The sequence below is a fragment of the Gopherus flavomarginatus genome, chromosome 2 (genome assembly GCF_025201925.1).
Source record: "Gopherus flavomarginatus isolate rGopFla2 chromosome 2, rGopFla2.mat.asm, whole genome shotgun sequence".
NCBI lineage: Eukaryota > Metazoa > Chordata > Testudines > Testudinidae > Gopherus > Gopherus flavomarginatus.
In genome coordinates, this window is record NC_066618.1 from 298,507,375 (window position 1) to 298,521,611 (window position 14,237).

General features: G+C 48.2%; 2 protein-coding genes across 3 annotated transcripts in view; one reads left to right on the plus strand and one right to left on the minus strand.

Moving 5' to 3' along the window:
* The window catches only part of RHPN1 (rhophilin Rho GTPase binding protein 1), a 974,759-nt gene that overhangs the window by 705,334 nt on the left and 255,188 nt on the right, over window positions 1–14,237 (plus strand). The gene's annotated exons all lie outside the window — the stretch shown is intronic.
* The window catches only part of ZC3H3 (zinc finger CCCH-type containing 3), a 374,847-nt gene that overhangs the window by 130,382 nt on the left and 230,228 nt on the right, over window positions 1–14,237 (minus strand). For both annotated transcript variants that reach the window (XM_050940706.1, XM_050940707.1), the window contains exons 6-7: window positions 7,656–7,740; window positions 3,430–3,582 (exon numbers count right to left, since the gene is read on the minus strand). In XM_050940706.1, the coding sequence (XP_050796663.1) occupies window positions 3,430–3,582; window positions 7,656–7,740 (238 nt within the window). The remainder of the gene's footprint in view (window positions 1–3,429; window positions 3,583–7,655; window positions 7,741–14,237) is intronic.

Genomic DNA, 14,237 nt, shown 5'->3' on the forward strand with positions numbered 1-14,237 from the left:
CTCCTTACGCCGGGGCAGCAAGTGCTTATCAAAGCTCTTTGTAGGCTTGGGCCCCCCCTCACTCACCGCAGCCAGGGCCCCACTGCTCGCCAGCCGGGCCAGCTCCAGCTCATGTTTACGCTGGTTCTCCTTCTCCTCCCACTCACGCTGGCGCTGGTTCTCCTCATATTTACGCTGTTTCGCCTTCTCCTCCAGCTCTTGCCTCTTTAACTCGAGCTCCTCCCGTTTCAGCTCCCTTTCATATTCCAGCCGCGTCCGCTCCACGGATGCCGAGCGTTGCCGGGAGGATCCCCTGCTGGGGGGTGAGCTTCGCCGGGCGGATCCCCTGCTGGCCGGGGGTGTCACGGTGCCCTCGGTATACACTGGGCTCCTCCCCGCCCTTCCCCTAGGCCTAGGAAGGGGGGGTCTCGGGAAGCCCTCGTCCGCCGGCTGACCACTCCCAGCGGGGACAGACATTGGTGCCTGCGCTGCATCTGCCCGGCTGCTTCCCTCAGACACAGGGCTCCGTTCATTCATGCTGTCTCCCTGCTCCAGCTGGGCAATCAGCTGGTCCTTGCTGAGCCTCCCTGGGTGCAGCCCCCTCTGCTTGCACAGCTCCACCAGGTCACACTTGCGCCGCTTGGCATACATCTTCCTGCTGGACACTCACGGGCCGGGGTGCTCGCCGCTCCCCACGGTTTCCAGGGGGACCCCTGGTGCACCAGCCCTTCTTGAGGTCACTACCTCTCTGCCGGGGTCGAGCTGCAGACTCCTCCGCCCCTGGGACCGCTCGCTGCAATCCCCCAGGGGACCCTGTTACTGCAAAGTCCTTCTCACTGGGCACACACTCCCAGGGGTTAACCACCCCTTCGTTTTACTGCTCCCCAGTCACTTACTGCAGGAACCGCCGTCCACGGGGTGCAGTATATCCCACCGCTCCCACCAGTTGTCACGGAGTGTGGGGGAGTCCGGCCCTGCACCCCTCTTCCTGGGACCCACAGTGACTCTTAGCCAGCCAGTAAAACAGAAGGTTTATTGGACAACAGGAACACAGGTTACAGCAGGGCTTGCAGGCACAGTCAGAACCCCTCCACCGAGTCCTTCTGGGCTTTCAGGGTGCTTGGATCCTAGCTAGGATACCCTGAATTCCCCCCACACAGCCCCAAGCCCAAACTCAAACTGCTTCCCTCCTGCCACTCCCTTCCTTTGTCCCCTTCCCGGGTAAAGGTGTTGGCCTTTCCCCTCCCTTACCTAGCTCAGGTTACAGGCTCTGGCATCGTCCATCCCCTAAAGTCCTCCCCTGCTCTCCCACACCCCACACAGACAGTACCTACTACATCACAGTCTCCCACAGTATTCTTGCCAGCAAGTTAAAGTAGTATGGGCTGGATCAACAGACTATAAGGTGAATAGAAAGCTGGCCAGATCATTGGGCTCATCGGGCAGTGATCAATGGCTCCATGTCTAGTTGACAGCCAGAATCAAGCAGAGTGCCCCAAGGGTTGGTCCTGGGGCCGGTTTTGTTCAATATCTTCATTAATTATCTGGAGGATGGCATGGACTGCACTCTCGGGAAGTCTGCAGATGACACTAAACTGGGAGGAGTGGTAGATACGCTGGAGGATAGGGATAGGATATAGAGGAACCTAGACAAATTGGAGGATTGGGCCAAAAGAAACCTGATGAGGTTCAACAAGAACAAGTGCAGAGTCCTGCACTTAGGACGGAAGAATCCCATGCACTGCTACAGACTAGTGACTGAATGACTAGGCAGCAGTTCAGCAGAAAAGGACCTAGGGGGTTACAGTGGACGAGAAGCTGGATATGAGTCAACAGTGCACCCTTGTTGCCAAGAAGGCTAACTGCATTTTGGGCTGTACAAGTAGGGGCATTGCCAGCACATTGAGGGACATGATCATTCCCCTCTATTCAACATTGGAGAGGCCTCATCTGGAGTACTGTGTCCAGTTTTGGGCCCCACACTACAGGAGGAAGTGGAAAAATTGGAAAGAGTCCAGCAGAGGGCAACAAAAATGATTAGGGGGCTGGAGCACATGACTTATGAGGAGAGGCTGAGGAAACTGTGATTATTTAGTCTGCAGAAGAGAAGAATGAGGGGGGATTTGATAGCTGCTTTCAACTACCTGAAAGGGGGTTCCAAAGAGGATGGATCTAGACTGTTCTCAGCGGTACCAGATGACAGAGCAAGGAGTAATGGTTTCAAACTGCAGTGGGAGTGGTTTAGGTTGGATATTAGGAAAAACTTTTTCACCAGGAGTGTGGTGAAGCACTGGAATGGGTTACTTAGGGAGGTGGTGGAATCTCCTTCCTTAGAGGTTTTTAAGGCACGGCTTGACAAAGCCCTGGCTGGGATGATTTAGTTGGAGATTGGTCCTGCTTTGAGCAGGGGATTGGACTAGATGACCTCCTGAGGTCCCTACCAACTCTGATAGTCTATGATATTCTTGTGTGATGTATGTACTTGGTGTGTATCAAGACTTATGGATATATGCTGGAATTATTACTAATGTGTGTTTAAACCAGGCATGTCAGTGTGGATGATAATTGTCCTGCTCTACTTGGCCCAGGTGAGGCTTCAGCAGGAGTACTTTGTCCAGTTCTGGAAAACACACTTCAAGAAAGATGTGCACAAATCAGAGAGAATCCAAAGGAGAGCAACAAGAATGAAAAAAAAGTTTAGAAAACCTGACCACGTTTCATTTTGAACAAAGAAGGCTGAGGCGGGGTCCTGATAACAGTCGTCAAATATGTTAAGGATTGTTATGAAAAGGAAGGTGATCAGTTGCTTTCCATGTCCACTGAAGGTAGAACAAGAAGTAATCGGTTTAATGTGCAGCAAGGGAGATTTAAGTTAGATATTCGCAAAAACTTTCTAACTATAAGGATAATTAAGCCCTGGGACTGGCTTCCATGGGAGGTTGTGGAATCACCATCACTGGAGGTTTTTAAGAACAGGTTGGACAAGCACCTGTTAGGGATGGTCTAAGTTTCCTTGGTCCTGCCTCAGCACAGGGGACTGGACTTGATGACCTTTCGAGGCCCCTTCCAACCCAACGTTGCTATGATTCTCAGAAATCTGTGTGTTTGTGGTTCCTGTTAAAAACTTACCAAAGAATGTTCTGGCATCCTTTGGGATGAAAGACAAGCTCCGGATTTAAGGCCATCATTACATGTAGTTAAAGCAAATCTCTCTCCCTCTCTTTCTCACTCACACTCTCCCCAGTTCAAATAATGTTTTACTGGCATGACACGCACTTTGAAGATATAAAATTCTATACTAGTTCAAAGTATTGCTACTGTTTGGTCTGTTTCACTAAAACGTGCGACAGAGGCAAGGACTGATTGCAGGTGAGTTCTGTGTCCAACCATATTGAGATGAAGCACAAGTATGCGCTTGCGACAAGAAAAGTTATGTGTTCATGCACCCACCTGGTGCAGACAGCTACTTTTTCCGGATCATGGATGTAGGGACAGCTCTCCCCACGGTTACATTTGCCAAAGCGGTTGTAGTACATACAATACTCCTTCACTTTCTTCTGTTTGGCCTGACGAATGATGGCTAAACTCCGCTGAACAGCTCGGCTAAATGGAGGAACAAAGAGATATTTAGATAACATTGCTAACTTCAAGGCAGCATCCTTACAACATACTGGGAAGTTTTCTTTCCATCAAACACAAGAGTCTAGGGTAAATGTTTCAAAAGTACCTATGTGACACAGAAGCCCAATCCAACTTTCAAAAGTGATTTAAACACATAGGAGCCTCAGTCTCATTGAATTTCAATGAGCTTCAGGTTCCTAAGTCACTTAGGTGCTTTGAAAATTTTACCCAGTATTTCTAAAAAATTGCCCTATGAAGTCCATGTTGCAGGATGCCTCTGGGATAGGGGAAGAGCTGACTGCAGCTTTGAAGAACTACAACCTATTTTTATAAACACGACATCGCACAGATCGCAGCTCGTCTTGCTCTGTGCGTATACATCACACAGCATGTGAACAATAATTAAAGTCCCGATTTGGAGGGTATTGCAGCACATGCCTAACTTTAAGCATGAGAGATGTTCCACCAAGTTCTCATGCGCTTAAAAGTAGGCACATGTTTAAGGGCCTCAATGAATTGGGACCTACATGTTCCTAGTAGGAGCACCTGATAACACCAAATATCAGTGAACAACCCACCACCTGCAGATACCAGAGGAAGCTACCAAGTATTTCAAAGGTTGCTTAGCCCACATCTTGTGACAGTTGGAGCCTGTGATAAACTTCCAGCTGAGGAGACAGGAATATCCAGGTACAGGAAAAGCTTTGTTATCCGGCATTTTGGGGAAATGGAGGGTGCCAATTAGTCAAAAATTCCAGTTAACTAAGAGTTATATTTACCGAGGGAGGGGACTCAGGGCTGGGAGCAAGGGAGGAGGTGCAGGGTTCAGGCTCGGGGCAGGGGACTGGGGAGTGGGACAGGGCTCGGGGTGCCGGATCTGGGCAGTGCTCACCTCGGGCAGCTCCTCACAAGCTGTACCATGTCCCTGCTGCTCCTAGGCGGAGGCACAGCCAGGCAGCTCTGCACGCTGCCTCCACCCAAAGGCACCGCCCCTGCCACTCCCACTAGCTGTTGGCCAATGAGAGCTGTGGAGCCAGCACTCAGGGCGGGATGGGGGCAGCACACGGAGCTCCTGTGACTGTTACTCCATCTAGGAGCAGCAGGGACATGTCGCCACTTCCAGGGAGCCACGCGAAGCCAGGGAGGGAGATTGCCAGCTCTGAGCCAACCAAACTTTTATGGAGATATCAGAAATGCCGATTTCTAGAGTTTTATGGTTGGTAAAGTGCCGGATAACACAGCTTTACTGTAGTTACCTGGTGACTATAGAGTTCCTATGTTCCAGGAGACCAGTAGGTCCAGGGGATGCATCGAGATCTGTCTCTGGTAAAACAGAGTGAGAGGGCTGATGTTTGATTTCTCTGCGTGCAGCTAATTACATGGAAGAAAAGAGCTGAACAAAGCTTTTAGAGAGCACCATACTTCTGATGGGTGCACACAAAACTAAATTCTTCCAATTTGCTTCCCATTTTGCATGTGTTGCTTCTTCAGAGATCAGGGATAACCATATCCCTCCACAGTCTTGATTTCCCAGTCCCACTGGGTGTCAGAATATGTACTAGGCTGATAACACTGATATCCTCCAGGATCAGCATTGACATAAGGTGTCTACCTGGGGAAAATACATTTTTAGTCAATATTTACTTGCTGTCTAGTGTTCTCTGAAGTCAAACTCCCCGCCACCCCCTTGCAGCAGAAGAGGAGTAGTCAACTTTTCAGCTGCAAATGGCTGTCTTCAAAACATGTCTTGGAAAAACATGTGTCAAGGCAGACTAGCAATTACAGATTTGTTGCACTGCTCCCTAAATGACTGCTGCAAGGCAGGTGACTGTTTGGCTTTAGGAGCCTCCAAAAGGAGACAATTCTTTACTGAGACTCTGGTCGGAAAGTGATTATTTAAAAACAGCTCCTTCTTACTCAGTAGATCTCCCTAATGTGTATCTAGCCAGAGCTGCTGAATTTACTGACCTAAATAAGTGACTGTTTCATTTTCTTCCAATGAGAGCTGCATAGTCACACCGCAGTTGGTGAGCTGGATTCTATTGTTGGCTAAATTCTGATGGCAGATTTTTTTTTCATAGTAGTGACGCACAATCAAGAAAAGAACCCAGCTTGACTCTCCGATCCCAGGGGAAGCTTTTTAGGCAGACTAAAAAGCCACTCTTTAATTTTCATACTGAGGAAATTTATTCCAGAGTCATCAAGACACAAATAAGGAACCCCACAATGCCTTTTTCCAGAGTAATTTTTCCAGAGGATAATCTCTTTTACGCAGCATATACCTAACAGTCAGACACCTGATGGACTATCCAACAGATTGCTGAAAACTACTGGTGCATCACTCGCCTTCAAGAGAGGTCACAACAAGATGCAGCCAGGAATTATGCTAGGAATTATACCATGGAATCAATGCAACTCTGGAGCCATTTTAATCTATTATAAGCAAAGAGAGCATTGCTTGCAGTTCAAAATGCTTAAATAATCTATGAAAGACTTCATGTCTGTTGCACAAAGGAAAAGACAGGCACAATCAAGGTCATCAGGGCATTACGTGGCTGGAATAAGCAATCTCGTTCCCTTTACACTTTGCTTTCTGATTGCCAAGGCTGATGATCTGCCATTTACTGGTAGCAACAGCACACGTATTGGCACCCTGATCAACAGGTTCCACCAACACAACCAACATGGCTTGGAAAAGCCACCCAACTCCTTCACTAGGGAACTGGAGAGAAAGGGGGGAGCACAGATATTGACAATGCTAAAGCAAACTGGGCTGCATTCAATAGCCATCCAGGGCATAAGAATGGCCAACAACCGGGTCAGACCAAAGGTCCATCTAGCCCAGTATCCTGTCTGCCGACAGTGGCCAATGCCAGGTGCCCCAGAGGGAATGAACAGTGATCACAAGTGATCCATCCCCTGTTGCCCATTTCCAGCTTTTGGCAAACAGAGGCTAGGGACGCCATCCCTGCCCATCCTGGCTAATAGTTTATGCTCCTTTCTATTTTCCTCACTAGGATTTAACTTCCACTTTTTAAAGGATGCCTTTTTGCCTCTAACTACTACTTTTACTTTGTTGTTTTGCCATGGTGGCTCTTTTCTGGTTCTCTTACTGTGTTCTTTAATTTGGGGAATACATTTAAGTTGAGCCTCTATTATGGGTCTTTAAAAAGTTTCCACGTAGCTTGCAAGGATTTCACTTTTGGAGCTGTACCTTTTATTTTCTGTTTAACTAACCTCATTTTTGTGTATTTCCCCTTTCTGAAATTAAATGCTACAGTGCTGGGCCGCTGTGGTGTTTTTCCCAGCCACAGGGATGTTAAATTTAATTATATTATGGTCACTATTACCAAGCGGTCCAGCTATACTCACCTCTTGGATCTGATCCTGTGCTCCACTTAGGACTAAATCAAGAATTGCCTCTCCCTTGTGCGTTCCAGGACCAGCTGCTCCAAGAAGCAGCCATTTAAGGTGTCAAGAAACTTTATCTCTATATCCCATCCTGAGGTGACAAGTACCTGGTCAGTATGGGGAGAGTTGAAATCTCCCACTATTATTGAGCTTTTTATTTTAATAGCCTCTCTAATCTCCCTGAGCATTTCACGGTCACTATCACCATCCTGGTCAGGTGGTCGGTAATATATCTCTACTGCTATATTCTGACTATATGAGGACTGTTGAAATATTCAAGACAGAGATACAGCTGTCCCATGAGAACACCGAACCTGGACCTAGAGGAAAGTCATTGTGAAAGGGGTTATTCAGAAGGGGCAGGCATGTAACTTTGCATTCTGTGCCCAGGACAGGAGTTGGGTCTCAGCACAGGACACTGCCACTAGATGCAAGCTTCCAAAATAGAAACCATGTCGTTTTGTCTCATTTATTGCAAACTCATAGCAGACGGCAGGAGAAAACCAGCAGCTTAGCAATCAGAAGCCCCATCAGCTAAATGGCCAGTTAAACAGCTGGATATCAGGCTACTTGCACCAATATGTGCATACATCATGGGCACCCTGCGAAAGCGGATCTTGCCATTCTTTCTTGGGAGTACAGACCTTGCAATGTATCGGCTTGTAGCTGATCTGTGCAGACAGCTGGGAGGAGAATAACCGAGGCTGCCGGCTGTACAATCCAACCTTGCTGTTCAGAGAGAGAAAGAAACACAGACACACTCATTACAATTCATTCAGAGCCAAGAATTTAGCTGGAATTCACGAGATACTCAATATCTTATTGATTAACATACAGGAGGTGGCATGCAAAGTTCACACAGGGGTGAATACACTCTTTGTGGGCTTGGATGCTGCTGGTGCCTCAGGAGATTCCACAGCAAGAGAGAAGGAAACAAGGAACCTGGGAGAGGGTTGGGTTGGCACTGGAGCAAAAACGCTCTGGACCTTCAGGTTGGTGTGAAGGAGCATCGCAAAATCCTCCTCTGAGGAGCAGGCTGGGTATCAAATCGACTCAAAGGACACACAGTCCTGATCTTGTAAGCCCCTCCCTGCTTGCGTAAGGAGCACCAGTGCCTGCAGGCCCCACTATGGCAGCTCAATTATTAAGTACCCAGGTAAATCCCAGCAAGTGATTAGACATTAGATAAATGTCTATCAGGGACATTATTTGCTGTGTCTATCAGGGACAGTATTTGGTCCTGCCATGAGGGCAGGGGACTGGACTCGATGACCTCTCGAGGTCCCTTCCAGTCCTAGAGTCTATGAATCTATAAGTGACCTACCCCCTGTGCTACCAAGGAAGGTAAAACTCCCACAAAGTCCCTGCCAATCTGACCTGGGGCACAATTCCTTCCTAGCCCCACACATGGCCCTGAGCGTGTGTGAGAGAACCAGGCAGCCACGTGCCTGAGAGTCAGAATGCCAGGAGTCACTTCAGAGCCCTCCAAATCCCTGTTGTCGCAACCGTGGGGATGCCCCGCGCTCCCTCACATTCAGACTGACTCGTGTACGTGTACACACATAATTAAATTGCCCTTGACTGGCACATGAAAGAGTGAATTAAAATCAAATGAAAAAAGGCCTGTATCTTGGAGTTCCAGGTGGTAAGAGTGCAGCTCAGTCACTCACCTGCCAGCCCGAGTGTGTTACCAAGTGAGCGAGTGGAATTTGATAGCGTGTCAATGAGCTTTCCCATCGCTCGAGCTGTCACTCGGCCTGCCGGTGACGGCATAGCCCCATCTGTTCCGTGTGCAAATAAAACGCTGGTGCAGTCGCAATCCAGGAGTGGGTGTCACATGCCTGTCTATCAGAGGCATCAAATATCCCAGTCATGGGGCGAAAATGAAAGCAGTCACTGCGAACATCTGGCCAGCTAACAGACTGATACAATTTGCCGACAACTGGATTTGGTTTTGTCGCAATCTAACAGAATATGAACCAGTCGCTTAAGTTGCAGCTGCATTTATTTTGCATCTTTTTTTTTTTTTAAACTTTACTTTCTGCTTGTTTCTACCTTTCCCCTTCTGCAGAGCCTGCCTCACTGTGGGAGTTTTGACAAGAACAGCCAGGCACCTTTTCAAATAGTTTTCAGTGTTAAAAAATGCACATAAACTAGCTTGCTTGAAAATAGGCACTAAAACCAAAACATGTCGGAGTGGAAAGGTGCTAAAAAGTTCAAGCAATTCTGTACTGAACCTAAAGAGCAGAAGGTGTTTAGCATTTTGCAGAACCTTCACTTCTTGGGGAATTAAAAGCAGAAATCCATGTTAACTAAACGAATAAATAAAGGCCTCCTGACTGTTTCTAGTTTAATAGGGATCCCTGCGTGAGGCTCCTGATGTGTGTACATGGCACAAACCCTAGCATGAAGCTGAACCTACATAATGAACTGCATTTTATTCCCTGCCACAGCAATGCAGTCCCTGGAGAAGGGACACTTATAGCAGAGTAAATACAGCTCACACACTCCTTTTGAAGTTACTTGTATATTTCAGTGAGAGCAGTACTCGGAATCTGCCACGGGCGTGTCTACACTGCAACTAAAAACCCACCGCGGGCATGTGCCAGTTGACTCCAGCCTGGGGTCTGTTTAATTGTGATAGACGTTCAGGCAAGCTCTGGGAGCCCTCCACCTCACTGGGTCCTAGAGCCTGTGCTCCAGTCCAAGCCTGGACATCTACACGGCTATTTAATAGACCCTTAGCCCGAGCCTTGTGAACCTGAGTCAGCTGGCACAGGCCTGCCGCAGGTGTCTAATTGCAGCATTACGTCGATATATCCTAAGATTAGGGCCATGAATTTAGCAAAGCCCTTAAACAACTGCTTACTTTTACACTGACGTTTAAATGCTTTCCTGAAGAAGGATGGACTTTAAAAGCATGCTTGAGTGCTTTGCTGAATGGGTGGCTAGAGCTTGGGGTGTATCTTAGGTCCTGGTCTACACTATGCATTTATACCGAATTTAGCAGCGTTAAACCAATTTAACCCTGCACCCGTCCACACAACGAGGCCCTTTATATCGATATAAAGGGCTCTTTAAACCGGTTTCTGTACTCCTCCCCAACGAGAGGAGTAGAGCTGAAATCGGTATTGCCATGTCGGATTAGGGTCAGTGTGGCCACAAATCGATGGTATTGGCCTCCGGGCGGTATCCCACAGTGCACTATTGTGACCGCTCTGGACAGCAATCTGAACTCGGATGCACTGGCCAGGTAGACAGGAAAAGCCCCGCAAACTTCTGAATTTCATTTCCTATTTGCCCAGCGTGGAGCTCTGATCAGCATGGGTGGCCATGCAGTCCCAAATCCAAAAAGAGCTCCAGCATGGACCATACGGGAGCTATGGATCTGATCGCTGTATGGGGAGACAAATCTGTTCTATCACAGCTCCGTTACAGAAGACGAAATGACAAAGCATTTGAAAAAATCTCCAGGCTATGATAGACAGAGACCACAGCAGGGACTCAGCACAGTGCTGCGTGACAAGCGTAACAGAAAGACAAAGAATCAAATGGACACTCATGGAGGAAGGGAGGGGGGGCTGAGGACTCCAGCTATCCCACAGTCCCCACAGTCTCCGAAAAATATTTGCATTCTTGGTTGAGCTCCCAATGCCTGTAGGGTCAAAAACATTGTCCCAGGTGGTTCAGGGTATATCTCGCCAATTTACCACCCCTCCACTCTCATGAAAGAAAAGGGAAAAAAATCGTTTCTTGCCATTTTTCAATGTCACCATATGTCTACTGCATGCTGCTGGTAGATATGGTGCTGCGGCGCTGAACAGCAGCATCCCCTCCCCTTCCTTTCCTGATGGCAGATGGTACAAAATGGTGGAAAACCGTCGTCATCCTGTGAGTGCTCCTGGCTGGCCTTGGTGAGGTCAGCCGGGGGCGCCTGGGTAAAAATGGGAATGACTCCCTGTCATTCCTGGCAGACGGTGCAAAATGCTGGGTAACCGTCCTTATCATAGCAGCTGGAGCCTGAGCTCCATCAGCCCCGCTCCCCTTTCGTGTCTAGAGAAAAGATTCTGTACTCCCTGGACTATCATAGCAGCTGGACGCTGCCTTTCCCTCATTTTATCTCACTAAAAAGTCAGTGTTTCTTATTCCTGCACTCTTTATTACTTCATCACACAAATGGGGGGACACTGCCACGGTAGCCCAGGAGGGGTGTGGGAGGAGGGAAGCAACGGGTGAGGTTGTTGCAGGAGTACCCTCTAGAAAGGCATGCAGCTCATCATTTCTGCGGGATCTCTGGGGCTCTGTCCCGGAGCGGCTGTGCTCTCTGGCTCTCTAGTACACTTGCCCCATATTCTAGGGAAGACTGACTCTATTTTTAGACAAAACATAAAGAAGGGAATGACTCAGGGAGTCATTCCCATTTTTGTCCATGCACCCCCGGCCGACCTCAGCGAAGCCAGCCAGGAGCACCCATGACAGCAGCAGACGGTACAAAATGATTGATAACTGTCATCTCATTGTCAATTTACAATGGCACAGCAGATGATACAGAATGACTGATAACCATCATCTCATCGCCAATTTACAATGGCAGACGGTGCAATAGGGATGGTAACCATCTCTGCTACCTTGCAAAGGCAAATGAATGCTGCTGTGTAACACTGCAGTACCGCCTCTGTCAGCAGCATCCAGTACACATACGGTGACAGTGACAAAAGGCAAAACAGGCTCCATGGTTGCCATGCTGTGGCGTCTGCCAGGGCAATCCAGGGAAAAAGGGCGCGAAATGATTGTCTGCCGCTGCTTTCACGGAGGAAGGATTGAGTGATGACATTTACCCAGAATCACCCACGACACAGTTTTTGCCCCATCATGCATTAGGATCTCAACCCAGAATTCCAATGGGCGGGGGAGACTGCGGGAACTATGGGATAGTTACGGGATAGGTACCCACAGTGCAACGCTCCAGAAAATCGACGAAAGCCTCATTACATGGACGCACACCATCGAATTAATGTGCTCAGTGTGGCCACGTGCACTCGACTTTATACAATTTTTGTTTTACAAAACCGGTTAATGTAAAATCGGAATAATCCCGTAGTGTAGACATACCCTTAGGGTACTCCAGCACTGCAACTGAGGGTGTAACTGCAGTGAGACCGCGTTACCTGTGTTAGATTAAATCTGAGGACTAGCTGCCCAACTGTGTATCCAGAATCCCTGGCACTTGTACTAATGCCATTACCGCCGCCAGCTAGATGAAAGCTACATTTTAAAGCCTGTATCATTACATCTTCACCTGCAGCATGGGCCCACCCTTGGTTCCAAAAGCAGTAGAGGTGTAACAAGGAGAAACCAGTTTTTAGAGGAACAATCTCTTGATTTCATGAGCCCTGTTTGCAGAAAGGATCGTTACCAATGACTATGGCTTTGGTGATAGTTTCATAGAATTGCAGTAGTCAGAGGCGGAAAAGATTAGCCAATGCATCTATCTGCTCAGACACCAGATGTCAGCGCAGATGATTCCCTATCACATGCTCCAGTGTTTTGTATTATGGTTGGTTGTCTCTCCTCTCCAAGAGAGGTCGGGAGCCCACTTACAGCTGCATTTTTCTTTCCTCACCTGCATAATACTATCTGCTAACGAAGTGTTATTGCTCTGCAATTCTATAGCACCTTGGATCCAATCAATCATCGTCAGCGGTCTTACAAACACCTCAGAAGCGTCAAACTAAGAAACATCATCATCCCTATTTTACAGAAGAAGAAAACTGAGGTACAAAGAGGAGTTAAATATCTTGCCTCAAGGTTCCACAGTGAGTCACCAGGAGAGCCAGGAATAAAACTCAGGAATCCTGGCTTCCAGACCCTGACTAACCACCAGAGGCAGGTCTGTCCAATGGGTCTGATTCCACCAAGGCCACATGCTGAGCCCCAGCCCCAGATCATCTGCAATCAGCAAACATCTTGTGAGGCTTCCAGCAGCCAGGTAAGCATTTGACTTGACAAACCTGATGCTGGGGGGAAGACAGTGGCCAGCTCTGAAGGGATCGTTCTGACATGCGATTACAGTCCAGTGCCAACACCTAGCAGCTGCGGATGCAAACGTCTCTTAGCAGGGAGCCAGTTTACATTGTAAGAACTGACTTTATGGAGACAAATGGGATTCCACTAGACAAAGCACTGGGCCTGGTGGTGCAATGCCATATACTGAGCTGCTAAGTGACAAACCGAGGATGTGGAATGAACTTGTGCCCTGGGCCATGGAGTGATATAGAACGGGAGGTCAGGCTGCTGGGCTCTTCATCGCCTGCTGTCAGCCAATCTGCAGAGCCACTCTCCTCCTGTCTCTCTCCATCTCCCCCCTTACCTCTCTCAGGCTCAACTTAATACGAGAGGGAAGGAGGTGATTGTGTAGAGACGTTCAGCTATTCAGAGGCAAAACAGATCTCAGCTCAGCCACTGGGCTCTTAAGTGATATCAGGCTCATCAAACAGGAGGACAAATCCAACTCATGCTGAGTTTTGCCAGCCAGGCCCAAGGAATTGTGGGGGGGTCTCTTATTTGGGGAATGAAAGGCCCATTTGTGGGACGAATTATGCTAAATTTGAGCACTTCCCTTTGTGCACAATCATATAAGCCTACTGGAAGCTTGCACACATAGAATAGCCACTTGAATGTTCCTCATCAATAAAGAATACAGGGCACTTACAGAACGCCTTTCATCCCGGAACCGCCAGACACCCTCAGAGTGGGTATTGGTTTATGATCTCATTCTATGGATGGGAATACTGAGGTACACTGAGATGAGGCGAACAGCAAATCAGTGGCTCAGTTGGGACTAGAACCTAAGTTTCCTGATCTACCATTAGAGTCAGACATTTTAAAGACAGAGGGGACCATCATGATCATCTAGTCCATTGGTTCTCAACCTGCAGCCCGCGGTCCACTTGCAGCCCAATCAGCACACAGCTGCGGCCCATGTGACCACCTCGTGGCCATACAAGTAGTATATATATTGTGTGGATGTGGCCCACATAATACACAGAGAGCTGCATGTGCAGCCCACAGTGGGAAGTAGGTTGAGAACCACTGATTTAATAGCACAGGCAGAGAACATCACCCAGCGATTGCCGCATCCAGCCGAATAAGTTATGTTTGAGCTGGAGCAGATATTTTCAAAGGACACCCAATAGCTGGATTTAAAGACTGTCAGTCATGGAAAA